A 22,176-nucleotide genomic window follows, 5' to 3' on the forward strand; every position below is an offset into this window, starting at 1 on the left:
GTCGATTGAGGCTTCGTAAAAAGTTATTAATGTTTAAAGTTCCGCTTGTAGAACGGCAATCTGCGAACAGCTGCGTGCAAGCGATTGTAGTTCTCACCACAGACGAGGTTTACGAGTACACCTTACCCGTACACGTACCCTATGTACAATTTGACTGCCATACTGACCGGAAAATTTTTCGACGAAATCAAAAAATTTCAAATCGTTCTAAAAAAATTATTTTTGGTTGCGGGGGTCGATTACAAGCATTTTTGGTGAATAGACATACCCTCGAATTCCTACGCACTTTCGAGAAAAAAATTTGGGAAGATGGACAAATTTTTCGACGAAATTGAAAAATTTCCAATTGTTCCAAAAAAATTATTCCATTGTTCCTGCTAATAATACGATTCTGTTTTGCAGGAGGGACGAAGAAACCGCGACCTTTGGTATTCTCATCTCCGTTGCTGTACCCGCGCCAAGGGTTAATTGCTCGGCGACTATTACACAATTGTGAATTATCGTTGGACGATACTCGTGACCATCGAAATCCGCTTCCGCGATAAATATCGGAGACCCCTTATCGCTTGGTAAAATAAATTTCTGATCGCTTTTGTGCTTCGATTCGCGTTCGTCGAAGCGGCTGTACGCGCGCCAAGGTTTAATTAAATAATTAGAAATGCTCGATTGCGCAATCGAGAGATGCATCGATCTGTTTAAAAATACTGGTGATTTCACAATTATCACAATGCGCAACAAGTTAAAGTATACACACCGAAGAGGATGGAATTGAAAACCAGTGATCAGGATTTTTAGAAAAGATTGGGTATCGTTTCAAGGTTAATTCCAATTGATCTATTTTACAATTATTTTATTTTCTATATTAACAAATTTCGTGTCTCGTAGGTTCCCAAGGAACTTCCCTTCAGAGACGAAGCTCCTTTGGACAGTTTGTCTGGTAAATCCCTGTTTGAAAGGTTCCATCGTGTGAAAAAATCATGATCCAGAAGGTTTTGGGAGTCGAGTATATCTTGGTCGTCGCGATGCACTTGTAATATCGTTCCCCAGACGAGCGTAGATCGGTTGTACTTTGGCTGGGTTCTAATAATAATCAATGCTTACGTGTCTCCAGGGTTTTCTCTGCTGGTCCACCGCCGATACGCGCGTTGTGTTTGCTATCCGTTGTACCGACCATAATTTCGCCGGCAGCTAGCCACTCGGGACTCGTCCTTTTTGCTGCACCGAAGCCTGGCTTCTGTCCGGCGCCGATGGTACTTCGACGGATCGTTGGGAGTCTATTTGTGTTCTGACTTGGTTTTAATACAGCCACCCGTGCAACGTAACCGCCCCGATGTACTTTTACGACACACGAGATATGCCCTGTTATGGGGACCGCTTCTTCGCTTCCGGTGGAGGAAACCAGGCGGTTGAAAGTAATCATGTCGGGTCATGAGTCTCTTTAATTTCCAAATTTCAGGAGCTTATATACTTTACAAATAGTTTCCCTATCGACTCCTTCAGGAATGGTAATTTTTAGTGTACTATTTCAGTGTCAGAAGGTAGATACAAACTTATAAAAATAGCCTCCACCGCTGAGAGGTTGACTAAAGCATAAATAATTGTGTTCAAATAGGAAATGAATTGAAGAAGGTAATGAATTAGCGGACGTAGCAGCGAGGTGTTCGTGACAAGAGGAAATCAATAGACACGTCCCTTCTACTGATCTCACGCCGAGCCTGAAGAAACCACACCATGGCAGAATGCAGCAGAAGCACTAGTACTCCTGCTTCGACAATTTTCTAAAAAAACACGGTCTCGTAATCGTAACCACCCAAAACACTCCCTTAAATATGCAGCCATTGTAATCTCGTTGCTTCCGTTTCCAGGGCGTTGCATAAAACTGTGGGCGCGGTCCTCGTGCGAAGCAGCGTTTCTTAAACCTTTCTTTTCACGTCCGTTTTCAATAAAGCAAAATTATAGCATGGTAAACCCTTAATTGAATCACATTTTGTCGAAACTCTGCTTTGTAAAGTCCGATCGTGGCCGAGAAACGTTTTGGAGTCAGAGTGAATCATCCCCTGGGCGTAAAAGAGATTAAAAGACGCGTTTGGTTCGGACGCAACAGACGGCTATAAGTTCATTTCCGTGTTATTAATGCAGAGTAGCCGCGTGTAGGACATTCATACGTAATATCTGACTAATTGAGGCCGACGCGTGTACTTGGCGACGGTCCAAGTCACTTTGATCGCGCCGAGATCGACCCTACGCGAAATATATGCACGCGTATCTAGAGGCACACGTGCACGCGCGCTTTCGTAGATTTAAGCACGCGCGTGTGGCTTTCCGGAACGAACGAATGGCTACGGTTTCTTCGTAGCCGTTTCGCGGCCATCAAAGACCATTTGTGCTCGACGACGCTTTGAAGAAATATATCGAGGGATAACGAACGATTCTATAAATATTCTATGCTCGAATTGGGCTTGTTGTTCGCAATTTTAATATTAATATTAATTTGTAACGGCAGCGCTGGCTTCCATTACGTGTGGATACCGATTTATCGTCGAGATGACAAAAGTTGATCGATGAGAAATGAGCATCGAATCCCGCGCGAGCGCTTTTTCTGAACCTTTATCACGGGGATATGTCAGCTTGAGGGAGAAATAACGCAACGAAGAACCGTATTTGTTCCACGCAATCGAGGAAACAGTCGCGAACGGCTGGTGCAACAACATTAGAATAACATTGAAATGAAATCGTTCGGTGATTAGCGAGGTACCAAAAGTTCAAAGATCCAGCGTGTACCGATTCGATGGCACCAGCGCCAGTTTCTCGATCGATCTACCTCGCGGAGGAATGCTGCTAAGTTTATTAAGGTACCCATTTTAAATAAGACTCGACGAGGCGAAACTATTTTTTCGAGTGCCTAAAAGTTTTCGTTAAACAGATTTACTATGATCGTTCCGCTACTAATCAGCGCAGTTTGCATCGAAGCCAACGGTGAGAAGAGCAAAGCGGTGGCAGAGGTGCGGGAAAATGATGTTTTCGGGAAGAGAGACGCGATATCCGACCACAGACGCTCCGACGAGCATGTTTCGAGGCCGCGCGGCGTCGGTTCGTTGGAGAACCGGATCCCCCGATCGGGAGATGGAAATCTGGCGAGGAAAATGGCCAAGGAGGCCCTGAAATCCCCGAAGATGCAGGAGACCATGCACAAGCTCACTCATGGACGATCCTCTCACAGACAGAACAAACTGTTCGCGTCCGTGAAGGTGCCAGGAGCACCGCGACGCAAATCCTCCGCCGATTTTAAGAAACATGGAAGACAGACGAGGCTCAAGGGTCGACAGAAAAAGAAAAGAAAAAGGTACGTTTCCAAAATTGTGGAGTATCACTTTGAAATATAAAAGTAAATCCAATTTTGGTGATTCGGGAAAGTAAGAGAATCATGGTTATTTTAGACACCATAGACGATACGGGAACCAACAGCCTGGATGGCCAAGAAGGGGATCCTCTAAGGTAGGTAAGCTTCGTTCTCCACTCGCCAATAACCCCAAGCCCTTCGTCGAGCAATAAATCGTACTACGCATTGGATAAACGTTTGAATATTATTCCTTCACTCAGAGAATGTTGAGCACCAGAAGAGACATTAACGCGTTTGGAAAGAAACTGCATGGAAATTCGAATAAACCGGTCTCAAAATCGAACATGAAAATTACCGCCGTTAAAGTAGACGATACCGATTACGTTGATTTTTCTACCCCGTTGAACACTCAGCCTTCGATATCATTGACAAAATTGCATGGTAGTGAAAACATGGTCGAACGTCTGATGAGGACGACCACGAAGGATCCATCGAAAAGAAATGGCGGCGACCAGGGGATCGAGTACTCGGATTATTATAGCGAGGACGACGTTCTCCAAGACCTAGCGGCAAACAAAATTCCAATAAGAGCGGCCAGCTTGAGGAACCCTAACGATCGATTCACACGGCAGACTGTAAATTCTACGTCCTTTTATACCGACAACCAGATCGATACCAATGTCCAGCCGTATTATCAAGATTACGACGCCCATAGCAAAGATGTTATCTACAGCGACGATTCCGTGAATAATTTTCCAAACGACGCGCTTGGTTACAGACTTCCGGAATACCAAAACGAGAATTTAAATATGGCGTATCCGGTCAGCACCGAAGGCATACCAGAAGAACCGGATCAGGACCCGAACGTTTCCGGTTTGCAGAACAATGGTGACGATCAAAATCGACAGAACTACGAAATTCAACAGCCCGTCGATCAGGATCAATTTAATTACGCGAACGAAGGCGTCGAACCACAAGTGGCGAACGTGGAGGTTCCTAAATTTTCTAATCAATTTAGTTTGTACGATCGTCCATCGGCAGGAACCAATCTGCAACTTCCGGGAAACTTGGAACCAAATACGATGAACAGACCTCCAGCAGAAAGCATGAGACTCTTGCAAGCAAAAAATGATTTACCAGTTGTAAACGTTCCTAACGCGATGGATCAACCGTTGGGGAAGATCCTGGAGTCCCTGGGGATCAACGCGAATCAGAATTCGAATTCGAATCTGGAGAATGTTAATACGGTTTCTGTTGAGAAGAAACTTAACAATCCTTTGTCTTTTTCCGAAACGCTCGATCGACCAATGGAGCGCAAGCTGAGTCCAAGTTACCTTAAAAATCCCATCTCTAGGAACGAAAATTTGGGAGAAAGTTATTCCAGAAGACAGCTGACCGACAACGGGATATTAAACAATAATCTATCGCCGTTCGACGAGGGAGGAAAGATCAAAAGCCACAACGTGAACATCTCCATCGCCATGCACGACACCAAGGAAGTTGCTGGTCAGTTACTCGACACGATTATGGAGGAATTGGAAGAGATGAAGCTAGACCGCGGCAAGAACAACAAGAGAGAGGGTAATAGAAACTTTTCCGTATCCGAGTCTGCGTCCCGGCTTCCTCTTTATATGTGAAACGAGCGATATTTTTAGGCTTACCTTGCCGTTTGTCAGGGTCCTGGTCAACGACTCAGGCAGGAATGAAGCTGGACCTGAAGGTCGTAAATCATACCATAACCGTGACGGTCTCGGACCTAGTATCTCCGCGGTTTCACGAGAGTCTGCTCAATGGGACGTGGAACGTCACCGGTCACGCCCCGTTCAAACGTGGTTCACCCTTCACTCTGATCGCCACTGACAACCATACTAGCTCCTTAGCGGTGTTTGTCGGTAGGCGATCCCATATTTTACAAACGATCTTCTCGTCGGTACCAGTTTTCTATTTACAGATCAGATTATCTAGGAAAAACTTGGCAAAACAATTTTTATTTCTGCGCACGTTAAACGTACAGATTTTTTATTTTTTTTCTTTTAATTGTAAAGAATTATCCTTCTCAAATAATATTTTATTTTATTCGCGTTTGCGAAGTTGTTCTTGCAAAATGTTTCAAGATAAAATCCGATAAAGGTCGCTGTGATACATGATTCAGACCGGAGTACATGTTGCATTTACTTGGATTTCCATTGCTTGACGTATTTATAATCTAATACGTTCTCAACATTATGTACGTACATAACAATATCTAGTAGACTTTATCGCGTGTAACATTAATTCTACGCTTTACTGAATGACACACAGATACAGAGTATGTATTATTCTACCAAACACATTTGTTTGGTACTGCATACTGCTTGGATTTCTAATATATTCTCAACGTTATGCACTTTCTCATCTATATTTAATAGACTTTATTGCGTGTAACATTAATTCTAGATTTTAATGAATGGTGCAAACGCATATGCATTCATCTAGTATTATACAACAGTGGCCTTTTACAAAGTATAAACAATAACGTTACACGTTACTTAAGTTGTTCTATATATTTAAACAAATATATTTCACCAACGTTAGTAACCTGATCTGATGTAAGTAGATTACCGTTACCGATTGGTACTAGCAAACGTTTCTACGATAAACAGATAACATTATCTCATCGATAATGTTCCAGGTGCGTGTAGGGTGTGCCAAGGTATCGACACCATAGCAGGTGTTTGGTCCGTCGCTCGACCCCCGAAAGATTGTAGAGATTTTCAGGTCGCCACTAGCGTTTTTAACGATATATTTCGAAAAACGAAATGGTCTAGCTTGAAGGAGAAAGAACACTCGAACGGGAACGCAACGGAAACCACAACGGCGAAGAACGAGAAGAAAAGGAGTTAGTAAACGCTTATCGTCGAAATCCGTATGACGCGGAAAAATGGCGCGAAATGGCAACAGAAAATGGATGAAACTCAAGATGGTGGAACTCGATAAATATACACAGACCAACGTAAATACAGAGTAACTATAGCGAGACATATACAGACTATAGACTATTTTGTATTACGATGTAAGTAGTTTCTAGTAAACTCGATATTCGTTTTATATTCGTACGACTTTTAATCTATTCTTCGTCTGATACTACACGAATTAATTTTTACAGTACACGTACTCGAGACATTTTGATAATCTTACAAGCTAGACTGGCGTTTCCCCAGGCGCTGACGTATCGTGTCAAGACCCATCACGGAAATCTGTAATCGTTTGTCAGTCATTGACTGTAATTTACTGATTGACTAGCATTGTACCTTCAATAGGCCAATTTTTTCATTCCCATCTGCATTGTATATTGGTAGAGTTACGATCTTTGAACTGTCCCCTAGCGCATACTCCCTCAGATTGAGCTCTGCGTAACTAAAATTATTTTTTTGGGGACCGATACACGTGGGACTCTACGTCTTACAAATTGTAAACAATACCCATATTACTTAAACAATTTTTCTTACCCGACTTCTACGCACTCTTTCGTGTCGGTTTCTTCAGGAAGGGGTTCACAAACGACCAGGAACGTTATGTTCGGATTGGTGGACTCGTTGAGCATCGCGCGTAAAATGTTATCCTGCACCGTGTGGCTCTCTTCGTCCACGCAAAATTCTGCAATCGAGTCGTTCTTAATTTTTATAAAACGTCGCAACCTCGTAATGATAAACTATACTTTTTTTAAAATTATACGTCATCTTCTGCTCGGGAGGTTTAGGCTTCTTTACGGAGACCGTTTCCATATCGGGGCCAGTGTATCCGAGAAAAGAGAATTCGACGTACAGAAGCTGCAAGTCCTCGTTCTCCACCAGGGAACTTTTCGGGAACAGAATGATATTCAGGATCTCGATAGTGATCGTGTCCTTCTCGGTTGGCTATAAGCAAATATACACGTTTCTCTATCCCTACTTTTCCAATTTCAATTTAATAATTTATAAATCCATTTTTAATTTCTTTTAAATTGTAATTCGTACGTCGTCGTTCAAAGTTTCGCTGCTGTCGTTGTTCTCAGTGTCCTTGTTGCCGGGCCCTGCAATTCCCTCTCGTAAAATAACCCGCATTTACAGACACGAACGCGAGGCGTGTAATTACCGAACGTAGCGGAGAACGTGAGCATACTCTTCCGTTTGTACTTCTCCCAATTCTTCTGCGACAGAACCTTGGTCACCTCGTCGAACGACTCGTTCGAATTGGCCTTCATCAGACTATCGCGTATGTTCTGGGCAGTTTCACGATCCAAAAATTACTTTTAATTAATTTTGTCTTCATAAATAAGATTCTTACGTTAACGATTATGGCGTTGAACTCTGCTACGCTCGAGGAGTCTGCTTGATCATCCGTTTCTCCCTTCGCGTCGTCCGTCGGTTCATCGGACTGTGCTCTAAAAAAGTACGGCTTCTTTCATTAACAATTATAATGCAAAGTGACTTTTACAAATATCCAGAATATAATTGATAGATTGACTACTTCTTTTCGAGCCGATGATCCGAGATATCGTTCTCAACCGTTTCTTTTTCTTTGCTCGTTTCCTGGCGATGAACCGATAAGCGAAGTTCCATGTCGGTTTCCTTCATAATGGTCAAGGGGTCCTCGGCGATTATAGTATGCGATTCGCCGTTTGCAGGTGATTCACCTTCAGGCAAAAGTAAGCTAAGAATACTAGGGTTTATAATAGTAGCTAAACGAGTTCTCTTTATTTTCGGGGTCCTGGTGGGGTCCTCTCCTTTCCCATCTCTCTTCTACAGGACCCTACATATTTATTTACTCAATAGAATACTTTAATTCTCCTTTACTTGTTTCAAACGGCACTGGCGAATGCGAATCCGAATCCGGAAGATGCTCCTTGGGCGACTCGTAACCGAGGTGTATCTTGGCGTCTCCTTCCTTCAATACGTACAAATCGTTCTCCGCTACCGTGTCACGCTTCCCAGGCGACTCGACTTTGGACGGACGTCGTTGTTCCCCGTCGTCTTGGCGATATTCTGACTGGGTGAGCAAGTGACGTTTCCTTTTGAACGTCTCCACCTTCTCGATGTCGCAGCTCAGCCTGACCCATAGGGACAATTGGCCAAAGGTCGTGCCAAGCGAGCAGGGAATCACGCTGTTCACCGGAGCGATGTAATGCAGCTTGTTCTGGGGATAATCCAATATGTCCTTGATGCAGAGCTTCCCCGCGGCCACCACGTAGCTGTCGTCGCCCTCGTGGTAGACGTTCACTTGGAACATGACGAACTCTTGGAGAACGTAGGTGAAGAAGGAGTGGAGGTCCGTGATCCGATACACGAACGAGGAATTGAAGTTCAGTTTCGGACACTTTAGCGTAGGCGTGTACGCTGTCTCCTGGTCCCACAAGTCCCAGCTCACGAACAACGACACGTTGTCAAGGTTGCTCTCTCGAAACAGGATCTGTTTAGCCTAAATGAGAAGCATCCGAAAGCTCTGTTTATAAAAGTATAAATTGTACAAGGTATCTCTACGATACTAACAGACGTTGAGAGTTGCAGGGATAAAACGTGAAGCTCCATCAGGCCCTGACCGTCTGCTATCACTAACGGAAATGAGTCTGAAGCGGAACTGAAAGCATCGACGCACTCGTTTGGGCAGTTGACGGTACAAAATGATTCCGCCTTTGGCATCTTCATCTAATATTGTTAATATATATCTATGCTTTAACATTTCAGACAGAGCTTTCAGTATATTTCTACTCTTACTGAGATGTCAGTTCCGCCGTTCAAGGAGTAATCGTTGCCCAAAAGCTCTCTGCATTTGTTCAACTGCTTCATGTATTCTTTTAGCGACCTGTCGTCGTCGGACTCGCTCTTCGTCTCTGGGAATAATCTGTTATTCCTCTTCCATGATCTATACGGTCCTGCATCGTTCTCATCCTGCAACTTGCTTCAAAAGAATCGTCACTTTGTTTTCCCAGTCGTCTCGAATAGTTTAGAAACTACGAATATTAGTTACCGTGTTATGTACATCGTGCCTAGGGCTTTCTGAACGTTTGTTGGAGCGTTTTTGATCGTCGTCGATTGCAATCCACACGGTAGGTTCCTGCCAGACACGGACACGAGCGATTTCGTGTTGTTACAGCAACGACTGTCGCAATCGGAGCCGAAATTGCATCTCATCGCGTCGTTGCAAGTGCAATCTACGGTCTGAGGGAACTTGGTGACTCGATTGTGCCATCCACCGTTCGAAAACATTTTTCTCTTCATCTTTTCCTGATGCAATCGATTGCTAATGTTCGTGCAGAACTTCTTCGCGTCGCAACCGGTTCGAACGAGACTTGTGGTAGCCCTTAAACCTTTACCGGTCCTGTTCAAAGCATCGATTTCTAAAGGATGATGCGCGACGTCTTTCAAAGCAACGTTGAAATTTTTCTCCGAACCATGACTGGTCCCGTCGACGTTATTATTGATATCTTTGACGAGTTGGTTCTCGATTGTCGTTGGACGATACAAACTGGCAGCCTCGGGCATCACGCCAGAAATAGAATATTCTTGAAGCACGTTAAATAAAAAAGACAACATTTTATTGGTATCGGGCAAGGGCTGGCCAGGGGTTGACGCGTGTTTATCGAGCCTCTGTTGCTGAAATCCGAGCTGGAATTCTGGACTCTCTTGGGGTGCTCGAGCAAGCGTCCCTGCATCGCTGCAACACAATCTAACGATAATTTCTGAAAGCAACAGTATCGTGTGAATTGTTATAATGAATCTAGGAACGAAGATAAAAGATGAATAATCTTCAGGAAACGTTGAATTTTCAACATATGTTATTATTGTAATATCATATATTACAGCGCAACGATAATTGCAGATAATAACACTGATACGCACGCATTCGTTGTACAAAGAGACGAACATTTTCATTAAAATACACATAATCTTATCTCGTTCTTCGAGCACTTGAGATCCTACTAAAGATGAACCTGGAAGCTCCAAGACTCTAACGGGTTGTACGATTTCTATTCCCTTAGGAAGAGCGCCTATAACTTATGCTATTCGATATTAAATAAACTAGAAGCGTCTTATCGAGACGATTGGTAACCAAACAGTTTTTGTCAGCAGCCACAGTCACCGAAGAGTAGTTTCTCAAGGGAAACGACTTGCCTGTGTCTCTGATTCAGGTCCAGGATGTCGTTGTAACCCACGTTGCTGGCCACGTCTTTATGGGCGAATCTCATTCCGTCCAGAGGCGTATTAATTTGCGCTTGTTCCAGCAGCTTCAACATCTTCTCCGGCGTCAGGGAACTCTCCGTTGTCGTTGTCCTTTCCGTTTTCTGCTGGACAACCAACGGTTGTTCCTTTGGTTTCTCTTTAACCGGTGTCATGGTCGACGTCCCTTGATTCTTTTTGTCAACGGTGACCTGCTCGACCGCATACTCCGTCTGCACGAATTTGTCTATTGGTTTAGTGGCTTGTAAACCTCGCGTTACATACACTTTCGGTTCGTTGCAACACTTCCTGCACAGTATCGTTTCGCTAACAATCGGTTCTAGCTGTTGTCTGTCCGACGTTGTTACGATTTTCTTATCGGGCTGCTTCTCTGATATTTCCATTGTCCTTGGCGCTTCCTGTTTCTCGGTTTGAGCTTGGAAAGACTGTAAAATAACGAGAGAGTTATCTTCTAACTTTCACGAAACGAATCCGGCTATTTTCTTTTCGACTGTGTACACTTTGCGACGAAATTATAAGACATCTATAGAGTTTTTGCAGTTTACGCTATTAGTAAGATTCGAAGAGGAAGTCGTTGATCTATCTGAATACTATTTTGGAAAAATATTTAACGTATGTGAAAGCTTGATAAAATGATAAGGTATGTACAAGAAACGACACCAAAATTAACATTTCTATTTGAAAAGATTTTATTACAAGCTTAGTAAGGTGTACATTTTCGTTCCTTTCTCTATAAACTTTAATCCATTATACCTATCTACATGTATATCTACATTTAAATAACTATTTTCTATAATATTATTCATTGTTCTCGTTTAATGTGCTTTGGCGTTGTCTCTACAATTTTCTACGTGAAACTTGCCCAGGCCTTTGCACGCTATGTTATACGTATACTTTTCACCTGTGCAAATACTACACTCCGATATTCCAGGCGTCCCACGATTGCTTAAAACACCTGGTCGTCTTTTGCTTTTCGTAATTTTAAAAATCGATAAGCTTTCATCGTTTTTAAAAAAATGATATCAACAATCAGCGTATTGTGAAATAATAAAAGTGTTACAGTAGCATCGGGAGATAATAGAAATTCCAGATGTGCTATGATTTTGTCGCGGAGTGTATTAATTCGGAAAAAAAACTGACCGTTAACTGTACCGTTAAACTGTCCATGTTCTTCTGAAGCTCGTGAAGTTTCCCGAGCAGTTGCTCGTTCGATGTTTGCAGAGTCACAATGTTCGCTTGCTCTGTATTGAAAGCGGCTTTCAAAGCTTCTTGATCGTGACGTTGCTCGTTGACCTTTCTCTTCAACTCCAGGTTCTCCAGCTCGACGTCGCCGTTCTTAGAACTGAGTGCCATAAGCTCGCTGTTGTGCTGCTGCAGTATTTTCATCTCGTTCACCAGGTCCTTTATCTGCTCGTCCTTCTCCCTCAACGACAGCTGGGAATCCTTCGCCTTCAGCATTTCCTCCTCGAGCTGCGACGAATGCTTCTTCTCTGTTAAAAGCGTCGTCGTGATCTCTTGGTTGTTCCTAATTACGCGTGATGTTTACAATTATTTTATTTGTTACGCGTTACACAATGTACAAAAATGTCTAACAACGTGCAAAGTTTATTTAACAGAGTGTGAAATAATGACGCTCTAAGTAGAGCTTGAGCTTTAACGATCGATTTAATGGAGCTTCCTATAGTCGGTACAAAATCAACTGGTCCGATCATCTCTAATTCCCGACAATGAATTGTTTCTGCGGGATCCTGTGGAAGAATCGATCGAGGACTCCACATTTCAATAAAAAATTTACAACAATTGAGTCTGGCTCGACTATATTTCAGCTGGAAAACGTTGAAGCATTTCAACGCGAAGAACAGAAAGGCGTGTAAAAGAGGGTGTTATTGCGAGGAGTGAAAAACTTGTACAACGGGTGAACACTATTCGTCGAGTAGTGCATGAGCAAAGCGCAAGGAGACGTTGAGCGTACTTCGTCGCCTCCTCGAGCATCCTCTTCAGATCGTTGATTTGCATATTCAACGACTCGTTCGTGTTTCGTGCGGCTTTTAGTTTATCGTTCAGCTGCTTCATTTGTCGCCAGCATCTTATGTACTCGACGTTCTCCGCGACTTTCTCCCTCTGGGTGGTGGCCGTGTACGCGGACAGCTCTTTTTCCAGCTGCGCTATACGACACGACATCTCTTTTTTCTGCTCCTCCAGTTCCTATTCGAAACATTCAACAAACATCACTAATGGAACTTGTATTGACTTCGTATACATAGAGTTTTTAGTAATTCTTGTATTTGTAATATAGCAGAAACATTCAGTGTTCTTCCTGCGATATAATAACAGAGGAAACAACGTCGCAAATTATCATGATTGCAATAAAGTGCTTCCGTCAGATTTATTGTACCGCGGAAATGCATATTGCTCTCCCTCTAATAGAATAAAAGGAGAAGAGCAACGTTGCAAATAACACGATTGCAATAAAGTGCTTCCATCCTATTACCTCGACTTTACTTTGCGCCTCGTAGTCGTCATTCACGGTCTCGACGATGCAGTGACAAGACGGTATCTTGGTGCGACTGTTCTCGCTTCGACACGTTCTAAAACAAGGATCGCGGCTCAGTGATCTATCGCGATGCACCGCAGTGTGAATCATAGATCGTCTCGGATCGCTAGTAATACGACGCTGTGCACTTACATGCGTCCGGACGACGGCCTAGCCTGGGGATTACGACTCCTCGACGACGATCTACCAGCTATCGTGTGGCTCAACAATTGGTTTCTCAGCACAGAGATTTTATCTTTCAGCTGGAACACCGATTGTAACACGCCTCTTTTACGATCGAATACTAACAATAAAAATAAGTTTCGCTCGCCCTAAACTGGCACGGTGGAATCGATGTTTTATTTTATTCATTATATTAATTTAGTATCAAGTATGGCCACGTATTAAATAATATAGTTCCATCCGGTTCTCTTTTATTGGATCAAAAGGGACTCCACCCTACCAGTTACGTAACAAATATTTTCTCCGTCGGCTTAGGGTTAACTCCCTATTGCATAACGTGACCGATCAAGGTCCGAATAAATATAGTAACTTCTTAGTTTAATTTTCTCGACCGTTTTGTTATTTTCTTTTATATCGTACCGACTGTTTGAGTAATTGTAATTCTTCGAAGATTAAATGACACCCCCCCACTACCTTGGAGTTTTCGAGTTCAAGGGCGATTATTTTATTCTTATCCTCATAAACGTCAAAAGCTACGGTGCATGCCCTCGGATTGGCAGTCACTCTCATTAGCTTTGTTGCCAATCGTTTGATCTTATCCTCCTGACAGTTCGACAGTTTCTTCAAGTTACTCGCTTCCTCGAGCAGTCGTAAATACTTGTCCTCCAGCTGGTAACGATCAAGCTTGTACACGAAATGCCGCTCCCTGGGATCTTAAATTTGTTTAAAGTAAAAATAGTACACGTATGAAAAGCAACATAGAAAAACTTCGTTTGTCCAAAGAAATGTTTTTATTAATTTCGCCATGAAATACAGACCTATGCTACTACGACAAGTATCGGCGCAGGAGCCTTCTCTCACAGGCAAAATGTCCCGATTTGGATCGTCCGCCATATTTCCAAAATCCCGCTACGTTAGACGTTACTGTTGAATGAAATCAGACCACGTTAATTTGGTGCGAATCGAGCGACTTTTAATTAATTTTACCATCTCGTTAATAATTTTCAACTCTCGACCATTCGAGTTCGTGTACGATTATAGGAAAATAAGTATAATTAAAAGCGTTTGAAGCGTTTAAGTTTCGAAATGGTAAGGACTGTTACATTGCCATATATGGAAGTTCACGTATCTTGGGCGCGAATGCGCGGTACGTAGTTACTCGAACTCGAACCCCTTTTACTCTCATTTCGAGAGCCGTTTAAATTTTGGCGGGCAAACGAGATACCCGGCGACGAACTTTCGATCGAAAGTATGATTCTCTGCTGAGGCCGGAACATGACACGAACGGACAGAAATATCCTGATAAAACGGCGATATCTGGCTACACCAGAACCACGCCTGACTGGGATTGTGCACGAGCTACCACGAATGCTATTCAAGGGTTATGCTCGCTACGATTCGTTGAACACTGCTGTAGTTGTCTCGTGGCCGATAATCCTAATCGAGATTCATCTCGAATTTATCATCATGTTTCCGTGTACGAGATCTATTTTGAATAATTTCTTAAAATGAAACGAAATTATGAAACGTTGAGTCGTTCGAATCACAAGTCGTGCACGACTGTTCGTGACAAACATAGTATGCACCTAAATAAGCTATTTTATCAAGTACAAGCGTACAATGATACAACATCAAACGATATTGTATCCCAAAAGGGATAAACTAAAGTATAAAAAGACGTCTAACTGTAATTATGTGAGCGTCTATTTATAGCATTCGTCGGAAGATACGGAACTAGCCAATTATTTACGAAATAATTATGCTACGTATAGCGTGTACTTGTAAGATATACGAATTACGTGAAAACGAAAAGAAATATGTTTAATGGAGTCGATCACGAGTTACGTGTCCCGTTTGCGATGCGTCACCGGGTATATGGGGCAGTGCTTCGATACGCCGGTACAACCTGCACTGCACTAACCTTGGTTTGACATCGCGGAGTGTGCGTGCCAGTGGAAAGGTAAGATGGCGGCGGATGGAGATGTGATTCCTGATCAAGAAAAAGTACGAATAGTTTCGGACTTTATACTGCATTCGCCACCAGGCGAATTCAACGAGGTTTTCAATGATGTGAGGGTCTTGTTGAACAACGACAACCTGTTGAAGGAGGGTGCGTCCGGAGCATTTGCTCAATACAACAAGGATCAGCTCACGCCTGTTAAGGTACATCATCGACCTTTCTGACGATCTTCTACGATTTTTTATGATAGTATTCGCGGTGTCGTTGGGTATTTGTGGTAATAGAGGATCGTGGTATCCCAGGAACGCGCGGGATCAAATTTCAACGTCTAGTAGTGTTCCTAATCGGGCAACACGCGCCCGGGATTTCGACAGGTGACGTTGACTTTATAGTGAAACTGGAACGCGATAATGTTCATCTGGTTGGTGTGATTGTTTACATAAAATATCGTCAAGTCAGTACACGGCAGTTACTATGTGAGGATCTTCTTAAAATTTCGATTGTGATCGTAACCCGCTGTAGGGTTAATTTTAGTTACATTTCGTGGTGGTTTTTTAACAGAAAATGTCAAGGATTGATCGTTAATTTTGTTTAGTTAAAGTTTCGTTCTGTAATGTCGAGGCAGTAAGTATTTTACAACCGATTCGGTTGAATTCAATTAAGGTTAGATATTGATTTGCTATAAAGGCATTTCACGAATAAATTCTTCCCACTAATCAGAATATAATCTGAGAATTTTGTATTATATTTGTTGATTTGTTCCATATTTGGCATTAGATCGAAGGAAGCGAATATCCTGCAGTTATAACAGAACACAATGATTTAGGCGGGCAAAGGTTTTACGATGCCCGCAGTAAGCAAAGTTTTAAATATGATCATCTTAGAAAGGAGGCCCAAGATTATGAACCATACGAACCGGATCCTGTAGCTGAACCTTGGAGGTCAGCTTTTCAAGATGAAATAACGACTTATACTCAAAGTCATTATAGACACGGTGCATGTTCAGTTTTTGGAAAGAGCCAAGGAGGTATTATTGATTTTTCGTGTAGCTGTAAATTTTATGATTTCTTTCTAACAACTGTAAACAACAAACAATGTTTCTGTTTATGTAGGAAACATTACATTAACGGCTTGCATAGAAGATCATCAATTTCAACCTAAAAATTTTTGGAATGGTCGTTGGCGTTCTGTATGGACTGTTAGTTTTAGTCCAAGTTCTGGAAATGTGGAATTAAGAGGTAGCCTTAAAGTACAAGTTCATTACTATGAAGATGGAAATGTACAGCTGGTCAGTAGCAAAGAAGTAAAAGAAAGCTTACCAATTTCTAATGAAAAACAAACAGCAAAGGAGTTAATACGACTTGTTGAGGATTCAGAAAATGACTATCAGACTGCTATTTCGGAAAACTACCAAACAATGTCTGACACAACCTTCAAGGCCTTACGAAGGCAATTACCCGTTATGCGAACGAAAATTGACTGGAACAAAATTGTATCGTACAGTATTGGCAAAGAGCTTAAAAGTCAATAGAACTAGATTTTTTTATATAATATTAAGAGAAATAATTAAAAAGCGCATTTTGCTGCATGGGTGAAGTCTGGAGGTGTGATGTGCATGGGAGCAAATGTAACAATGCTATATAAAGTTTGGTTAAAGATGTTTGACTGAAACTCATGCATGCCACTCAAGGTTCCTCTGGACCCCTTATTACGTATCTTATTGCAAGGACTAAAGCAATAAAAGAAAAAGAAACATCTTAGTAGTCATCAATTGCTTAAAAAAAAAAAGGAAAAATAGACATTTTCATTAAAATATTATTGTTTTTCTACTCATTTTTATAAGTTCTATATTAACGATTTCTAATTGCTCAGTAACTATATTTACTTCCTTGTATTTTATCTTTAATGAATTCGTCAGCAAATATTTTGCTAAAACACTGATTTCATATATAATAGGATTTATATGCTGGTTAGAAACACTCATCTATATTATGAAAACAATATCCATTGTTTTACAGTATTCGAGATATAATATTAATTTATACGTTAATCATTAATTGATAGATGGGTGTTACATTTGCTTATAAAATTATTAGTATTTAATAAATTTACACTCTTGGGGTAACGGGGATCCTTGGTCTTACTTTTTGTAAGTATTTTAATTAGAATTATATTTAGTGAATCAAACTACGTCGAATCTGTAATTAATAGCCAAAATCAAATATGAATTAGAAATCTGGAGTGGAATATTGGAATTCATTAATGCATTTAATGGATTCATTCAAAGTTTATCAATTAGATAGTAATCTATACTGTTAGTATTGAACAGGTATAAATTATGTAATTAATATTTTCACGATCTCGTGCAATAATTAATTTTTAACGTGAACGACATTTCTGATGAGTTGCATTTACCGAATCTATCCATTACGATTAATTATGTGGATTATTGTCTTATTGATAATTTGGATGAATGTATCGATCTACTCTGTAAATTCTGTACCATGCAATTTATTGTGTTCACGTTTTGGAGTAGAAGATTTATATTAAAAGGTTGGATACTTTCTCTTTCTTTTAAATTATATATCGATATCATGGTGTTAACAGTCAAAGTATAGCATAATGAGAAATGTTACACAGTGGAAAGGAAATTGCTGTCTAACATGTGCATGTTCAGTCAGCCTAATAAAATCATCGAGTTAAAATACTTGAATCAGTGACGATTAAAATTTCAATTCGTTAGTTGCACAATAATACAATTTTTTCTAACACTTAAGCCTTGTAACACCTAAAAAGCACAATAACACATCTCGTATATCTTGAAATGAATATTACCGTACTGGTTTCATGCTATGTACAAGTGCAGTAGCATGCTGGGGCCACAGGTGATGTCAAAATATGTAATATCAAATGGAATAGGTATGTCTATCTTTGATTCATAATCTGGTACACAATGCCATTACGTGTTCATACCATTCGATACACAAAATATATAAAGGAGAACTTAACTCGTAATAAATATTGGTGGGCAAGGCCTACTATTTTTGTCCAATTTTATATTTCATAAAGTATAAATTTATACATTTTTGTTAAGATGTATTGTTTTACGATAAGTATGTCTATTATGGCAGATACGTTGCAAAGTTTAATAATACCGAATAAAATATATGTTAATCATTGCAACTGATTAATTTCTGTGTTAATGATATTGTAGTTGTATGGGTCATTTGTATCAAATAATGATGTTGGAAAATCTTTTGGTGCTATCGCTTACCACACATTACACAACCAGACATGTACGCGGAAACGGAAACTAACAAAGTACATAATGCATTGTACATTGTAGAACGTAGCCTATAGCCCGCTGGAGCCTTAATCTGTTCACTTTACGTTGAGGGGGTATTATGTACATATGTTATTTGAATGAATGAATGCGACGAAGCACACTACCATTTGACTTTTCAGACTGTAGGATTCGAAACATGTTTGTAATATTATTCATATTTTGTAAGTTACATCGTAATTCAAACATTTTTATTTTAGCCATGTCATTCGAACGATTTTTGAAAGAAATTTTTGGAGCAAAACACACGAAAAACGATTTAAATATAAGACTACCAAAGCTGTTTTATTAGTTACGAAAAAAGAAAGTTAAAAAAAGACGTGCAGAGATATGATACAAGATATTAGTATACTAAATATTGCAATAATTGAAATTTTATATGTAAATATAAATGTGCATATTATTTGAACATTGTAATTTGTGTTACGTATGTAAATTACAAATGAAGCGTTGAAGTTTCGAATCTTATCAAACTTTACAGAAAATAGTTGCCTATGATAATAAAATTAGGTATTACCTACAATCGAGTGTATCGTAAAATAAGAAACGCATGTCCTTATGTAAAAACTTAAACACAGAATATCAGTTAAATTATGTATTATTAAATGTTATGATTGATTAAATAAAGTGATACGACACTTTATACTTTGACTATCAACTTTACTAACTAGAATCTATGCTTCATCTTTACCTTTACTCCAAATACGCGATATATTTCTAGTATATAAATTCGAGTCTTTAACGAGTTATATTTTCATATCAGGAAACTAAGGACAATAATTTATCAAAGTATTAATGAATGTATAAAGAAATGTACATGTAAAATTATATTATACATCAGTAAAAACCAGTCTTAAATTTTAATATAAAAATGATGATAGAAATATTAAATACTGTGTATTCCGTTAAACTCGATTATACATGAGTTATATTGTCACGATTTCTGTTACTCAATTTGCACATTCTCTTATCATTGTGCTTTATCGAAGATAAACACTCGCAGTGCACATGTACTGCTGTGCATTAGGGTAGAGATGCGATACTTCTAGTATCAACTATGTGATTTCGGTATTCAGAGTGCTTACCTTACTTGGACGTATTACAAATTTCTGAAACACTAGTACAGTCATATCAGGTTGATCATTTGTGCACATAATTAAGAGACGATCAGAAAAACGATCCAATAAATTTTGACATTCACAGCCATGTTTGTTTACACCCATGTCGTTGCTAACGCGCCATGGAATCCATGGTGCATCAAGGATCACGTGACTGGTAGATTGATTATCGGACGATTCGGACGATGTCGTGCGATGGAACTTCCGACGGAGTGTCGCCTCTACATATCTTCTACAGGTAATGCTGTTCAAATCGCTCTGGAAAAATTATTTTTAATAACGGGGGTCAATTGCAATCATTTTTGATCAATAGCCATACCAAAGACACGAGGTATACGAGTACACTTATTCCAAGTTTGTCATAGAATAGTTTGTTATTTCAACAATAGATGGCGCTTATTTTCTGACCTCAAACCCTCTGGTGCTAAAACGCCCAAGTTTGTCGAGAAATCCATCTAGCGGGAGTGATAAGAACTATTTCACGACAAACTTGGGCGTTTTAGCACCAGAGGGATCGAGGTCGGTAAATAAGCGCCATCTATCGTTGCAACTAACGAACTATTCCACGACAAACTTGGGCGTTTTAGCACCAGAGGGATCGAGGTCGGTAAATAAGCGCCATCTATCGTTGCAAGTAACGAACTATTCCACGACAAACTTGGGCGTTTTAGCACCAGGGGGTTTGAGGTCGGTAAATAAGCGCCATCTATCGTTGCAAATAACGAACTATTCCACGACAAACTTGGGCGTTTTAGCACCAGGGGGATTGAGGTCGAAAAATAAGCGCCATCTAGCGTTAACGTTAACGAACTATTCCACGTTATATTAGGCGTCTCTCTCGGTTCCCACGAGCAGAGATACCAGAAAGGCACCGAAGTTTCTCTCTCACACTATGTCAGATCACGCGCACGTGAGCTCGTAGAGTTTCGGAAACCTCTTTCTCGATTCTTGACTCTCCGCAGTTGCCCTAAGTAAGTTCCGACCGTCTCATGGGAGTCGAGACAGAAAGGCTCACACTTCCCTTCTCGCTCTTGAACAGCTAATAACCGACCTCTCGTCAACAGGTCTCCACTGGCCTCTGCTGACCGCTGCTGACCACTCCTGGAATTTCTGACAACGTATAACGATTACGACTGGCTACTGTTAGTCTCCCCCAGCCTCTGCTGACCGCTACTGACCACTCCTGGCATTTCTGACAACGTATAACGAATACTACAGACGTCTGCCAGCCTCTGCTGGCCTCTGCTGACCGCTGCTGACCACTCCTGTTATTTTTGACAACGTATAACGATTACGACAGGCTACTGTTAGTCCCTCCCAGCCTCTGCTGACCGCTGCTGACCACTCCTGTTACTTCTGACAACGTATAACGATTACGACTGGCTACTGTTAGTCTCCCCCAGCCTCTGCTGACCGCTACTGACCACTCCTGGCATTTCTGACAACGTATAACGAATACTACAGACGTCTGCCAGCCTCTGCTGGCCTCTGCTGACCGCTGCTGACCACTCCTGTTATTTTTGACAACGTATAACGCTTACGACAGGCTACTGTTAGCCTCTCCCAGCCTCTGCTGGCCTCTGCTGACCACCGCTTATATTTCTGACAACGTATAACGATTACTACTGACTTCTGCCTGCCTCTGCTGGACTCTGCTGACCGCTACTGACCACTCCTGATACTTCCGACAACGTATAACGATTACTACTTGTTACTGCTTGCCCCTGCTGGACTCTACTTGCCTCTGCATGCCTCTGCTCGCCTCCGTTGGCCTCTGCTGACCGCTGCTGACCACTCCTGTTACTTTTGGCAACGTACAACGATTACTACTGGCTACTGCCACCCTCTGCTGACCTCTCCCAGCATCTCCCGACCTAAGCTGGCCTCTGCCAACATCTCCCGACGTCAACTGACCATCGCTGACCACTGCTGACCGTTGCTGACAACTTGTGACGTGATATAATATAATATAATATGTTTATATGTATTAAACTTTTGTATAATGTAAATCTATGGCAATAAATGATATAATTTCAAAGTATTCAATGTGTTCTCATCATTTTTTACCGTCCTTTTCCTCTCCAAATCATTCTCTTACCTATAAGATGCGTCCCACCTTCTTCGCGAGTTCACCAGCATTTTAGAAATGTTCCGGGAACTTTGGAAATCCAAATTTGACCTTGACCTTGGCCCAGTTTCGAAAGTGGGTCAAGGCCATTCGAATCTTAGAAAAATTCTCCGGCCGCTTCGAAAATCCAAATGGCCTTGACCCAGTTTCGAAAGTGGGTCAAGGCCATTCGAAATTTCAGAAAATTTTCGGCCGCTTCGAGAATCCGGATGGCCTTGACCCAATTTCGAAAGTGGGTCAAGGCCACTCGAAATTTTAGAAATCTTCTGGCCGACTTGGAAATCCGGATGGCCTTGACCCAATTTCGAAAGTGGGTCAAGGCCATTCGAAATTTCTGAAATCTTCCGACCGCTTCGAGAATCCGGATGGCCTTGA

The 22,176-nt window shown here is 41.2% G+C and overlaps 3 protein-coding genes across 5 annotated transcripts; 2 read left to right on the plus strand and 1 right to left on the minus strand.

Moving 5' to 3' along the window:
• The first annotated feature begins 407 nt into the window (after nucleotides 1–407).
• On the plus strand, nucleotides 408–6,363 carry LOC143349774 (uncharacterized). 3 transcript variants are annotated; one of them, XM_076781296.1, is made up of 9 exons: nucleotides 408–818; nucleotides 886–1,030; nucleotides 1,112–1,538; nucleotides 1,613–2,852; nucleotides 2,924–3,343; nucleotides 3,438–3,495; nucleotides 3,601–4,921; nucleotides 4,996–5,232; nucleotides 6,012–6,363. In XM_076781296.1, the coding sequence occupies exons 4-9, from the start codon at nucleotides 2,833–2,835 to the stop codon at nucleotides 6,221–6,223; spliced, it is 2,268 nt and encodes a 755-aa protein (XP_076637411.1). In that variant the 5' UTR covers nucleotides 408–818; nucleotides 886–1,030; nucleotides 1,112–1,538; nucleotides 1,613–2,832; the 3' UTR covers nucleotides 6,224–6,363. The 3 variants fall into 3 exon arrangements, with proteins under 3 accessions (XP_076637411.1, XP_076637412.1, XP_076637413.1); XM_076781297.1 differs by having other exon boundaries at nucleotides 886–1,538; nucleotides 5,017–5,232; XM_076781298.1 differs by lacking the exon at nucleotides 4,996–5,232 and having other exon boundaries at nucleotides 886–1,538.
• A 54-nt stretch (nucleotides 6,364–6,417) lies between these two features.
• LOC143349683 (uncharacterized) lies at nucleotides 6,418–14,945 on the minus strand. Its single transcript, XM_076781092.1, has 20 exons — nucleotides 14,240–14,945; nucleotides 14,071–14,176; nucleotides 13,727–13,965; nucleotides 13,223–13,332; nucleotides 13,028–13,124; nucleotides 12,509–12,741; nucleotides 11,689–12,061; nucleotides 10,427–10,961; nucleotides 9,326–10,289; nucleotides 9,073–9,256; nucleotides 8,848–9,003; nucleotides 8,155–8,776; nucleotides 7,829–7,994; nucleotides 7,646–7,742; nucleotides 7,454–7,580; nucleotides 7,336–7,391; nucleotides 7,038–7,236; nucleotides 6,829–6,976; nucleotides 6,631–6,736; nucleotides 6,418–6,576 (listed from the first exon to the last, which is right to left on the minus strand). Exons 2-20 carry the CDS (start codon nucleotides 14,144–14,146, stop codon nucleotides 6,514–6,516), a joined length of 4,551 nt encoding a protein of 1,516 aa, XP_076637207.1. The 5' UTR covers nucleotides 14,147–14,176; nucleotides 14,240–14,945; the 3' UTR covers nucleotides 6,418–6,513.
• Nucleotides 14,946–15,100: 155 nt separating this feature from the next.
• Cpa (F-actin-capping protein subunit alpha) lies at nucleotides 15,101–19,198 on the plus strand. The gene is made up of 3 exons (XM_076781299.1): nucleotides 15,101–15,415; nucleotides 15,990–16,239; nucleotides 16,325–19,198. Exons 1-3 carry the CDS (start codon nucleotides 15,218–15,220, stop codon nucleotides 16,741–16,743), a joined length of 867 nt encoding a protein of 288 aa, XP_076637414.1. The 5' UTR covers nucleotides 15,101–15,217; the 3' UTR covers nucleotides 16,744–19,198.
• Nucleotides 19,199–22,176: the final 2,978 nt, after the last annotated feature.

The sequence above is a fragment of the Colletes latitarsis genome, chromosome 14 (assembly GCF_051014445.1).
Source record: "Colletes latitarsis isolate SP2378_abdomen chromosome 14, iyColLati1, whole genome shotgun sequence".
In the NCBI taxonomy this organism is placed as follows: domain Eukaryota; kingdom Metazoa; phylum Arthropoda; class Insecta; order Hymenoptera; family Colletidae; genus Colletes; species Colletes latitarsis.

Bases quoted from the DNA above. Each gene is read 5' to 3' on its own strand.
- LOC143349774 (XM_076781296.1), top strand. From the start codon at position 2,833: ATGCTGCTAAGTTTATTAAG. The intron at 2,853-2,923 runs GTACCCATTTTA...TTCGTTAAACAG, and splicing joins ATGCTGCTAAGTTTATTAAG to ATTTACTATGATCGTTCCGC. The intron at 3,344-3,437 runs GTACGTTTCCAA...TGGTTATTTTAG, and splicing joins CAGAAAAAGAAAAGAAAAAG to ACACCATAGACGATACGGGA.
- LOC143349683 (XM_076781092.1), bottom strand. From the start codon at position 14,146: ATGGCGGACGATCCAAATCGGGACATTTTGCCTGTGAGAGAAGGCTCC. The intron at 12,062-12,508 runs GTACGCTCAACG...ACGCGTAATTAG, and splicing joins ATGCTCGAGGAGGCGACGAA to GAACAACCAAGAGATCACGA. The intron at 7,995-8,154 runs GTAAAGGAGAAT...TTTTGCCTGAAG, and splicing joins GCCAGTGCCGTTTGAAACAA to GTGAATCACCTGCAAACGGC.
- Cpa (XM_076781299.1), top strand. From the start codon at position 15,218: ATGGCGGCGGATGGAGATGTGATTCCTGATCAAGAAAAAGTACGAATA. The intron at 15,416-15,989 runs GTACATCATCGA...ATTTGGCATTAG, and splicing joins ATCAGCTCACGCCTGTTAAG to ATCGAAGGAAGCGAATATCC. The intron at 16,240-16,324 runs GTATTATTGATT...CTGTTTATGTAG, and splicing joins TTTTGGAAAGAGCCAAGGAG to GAAACATTACATTAACGGCT.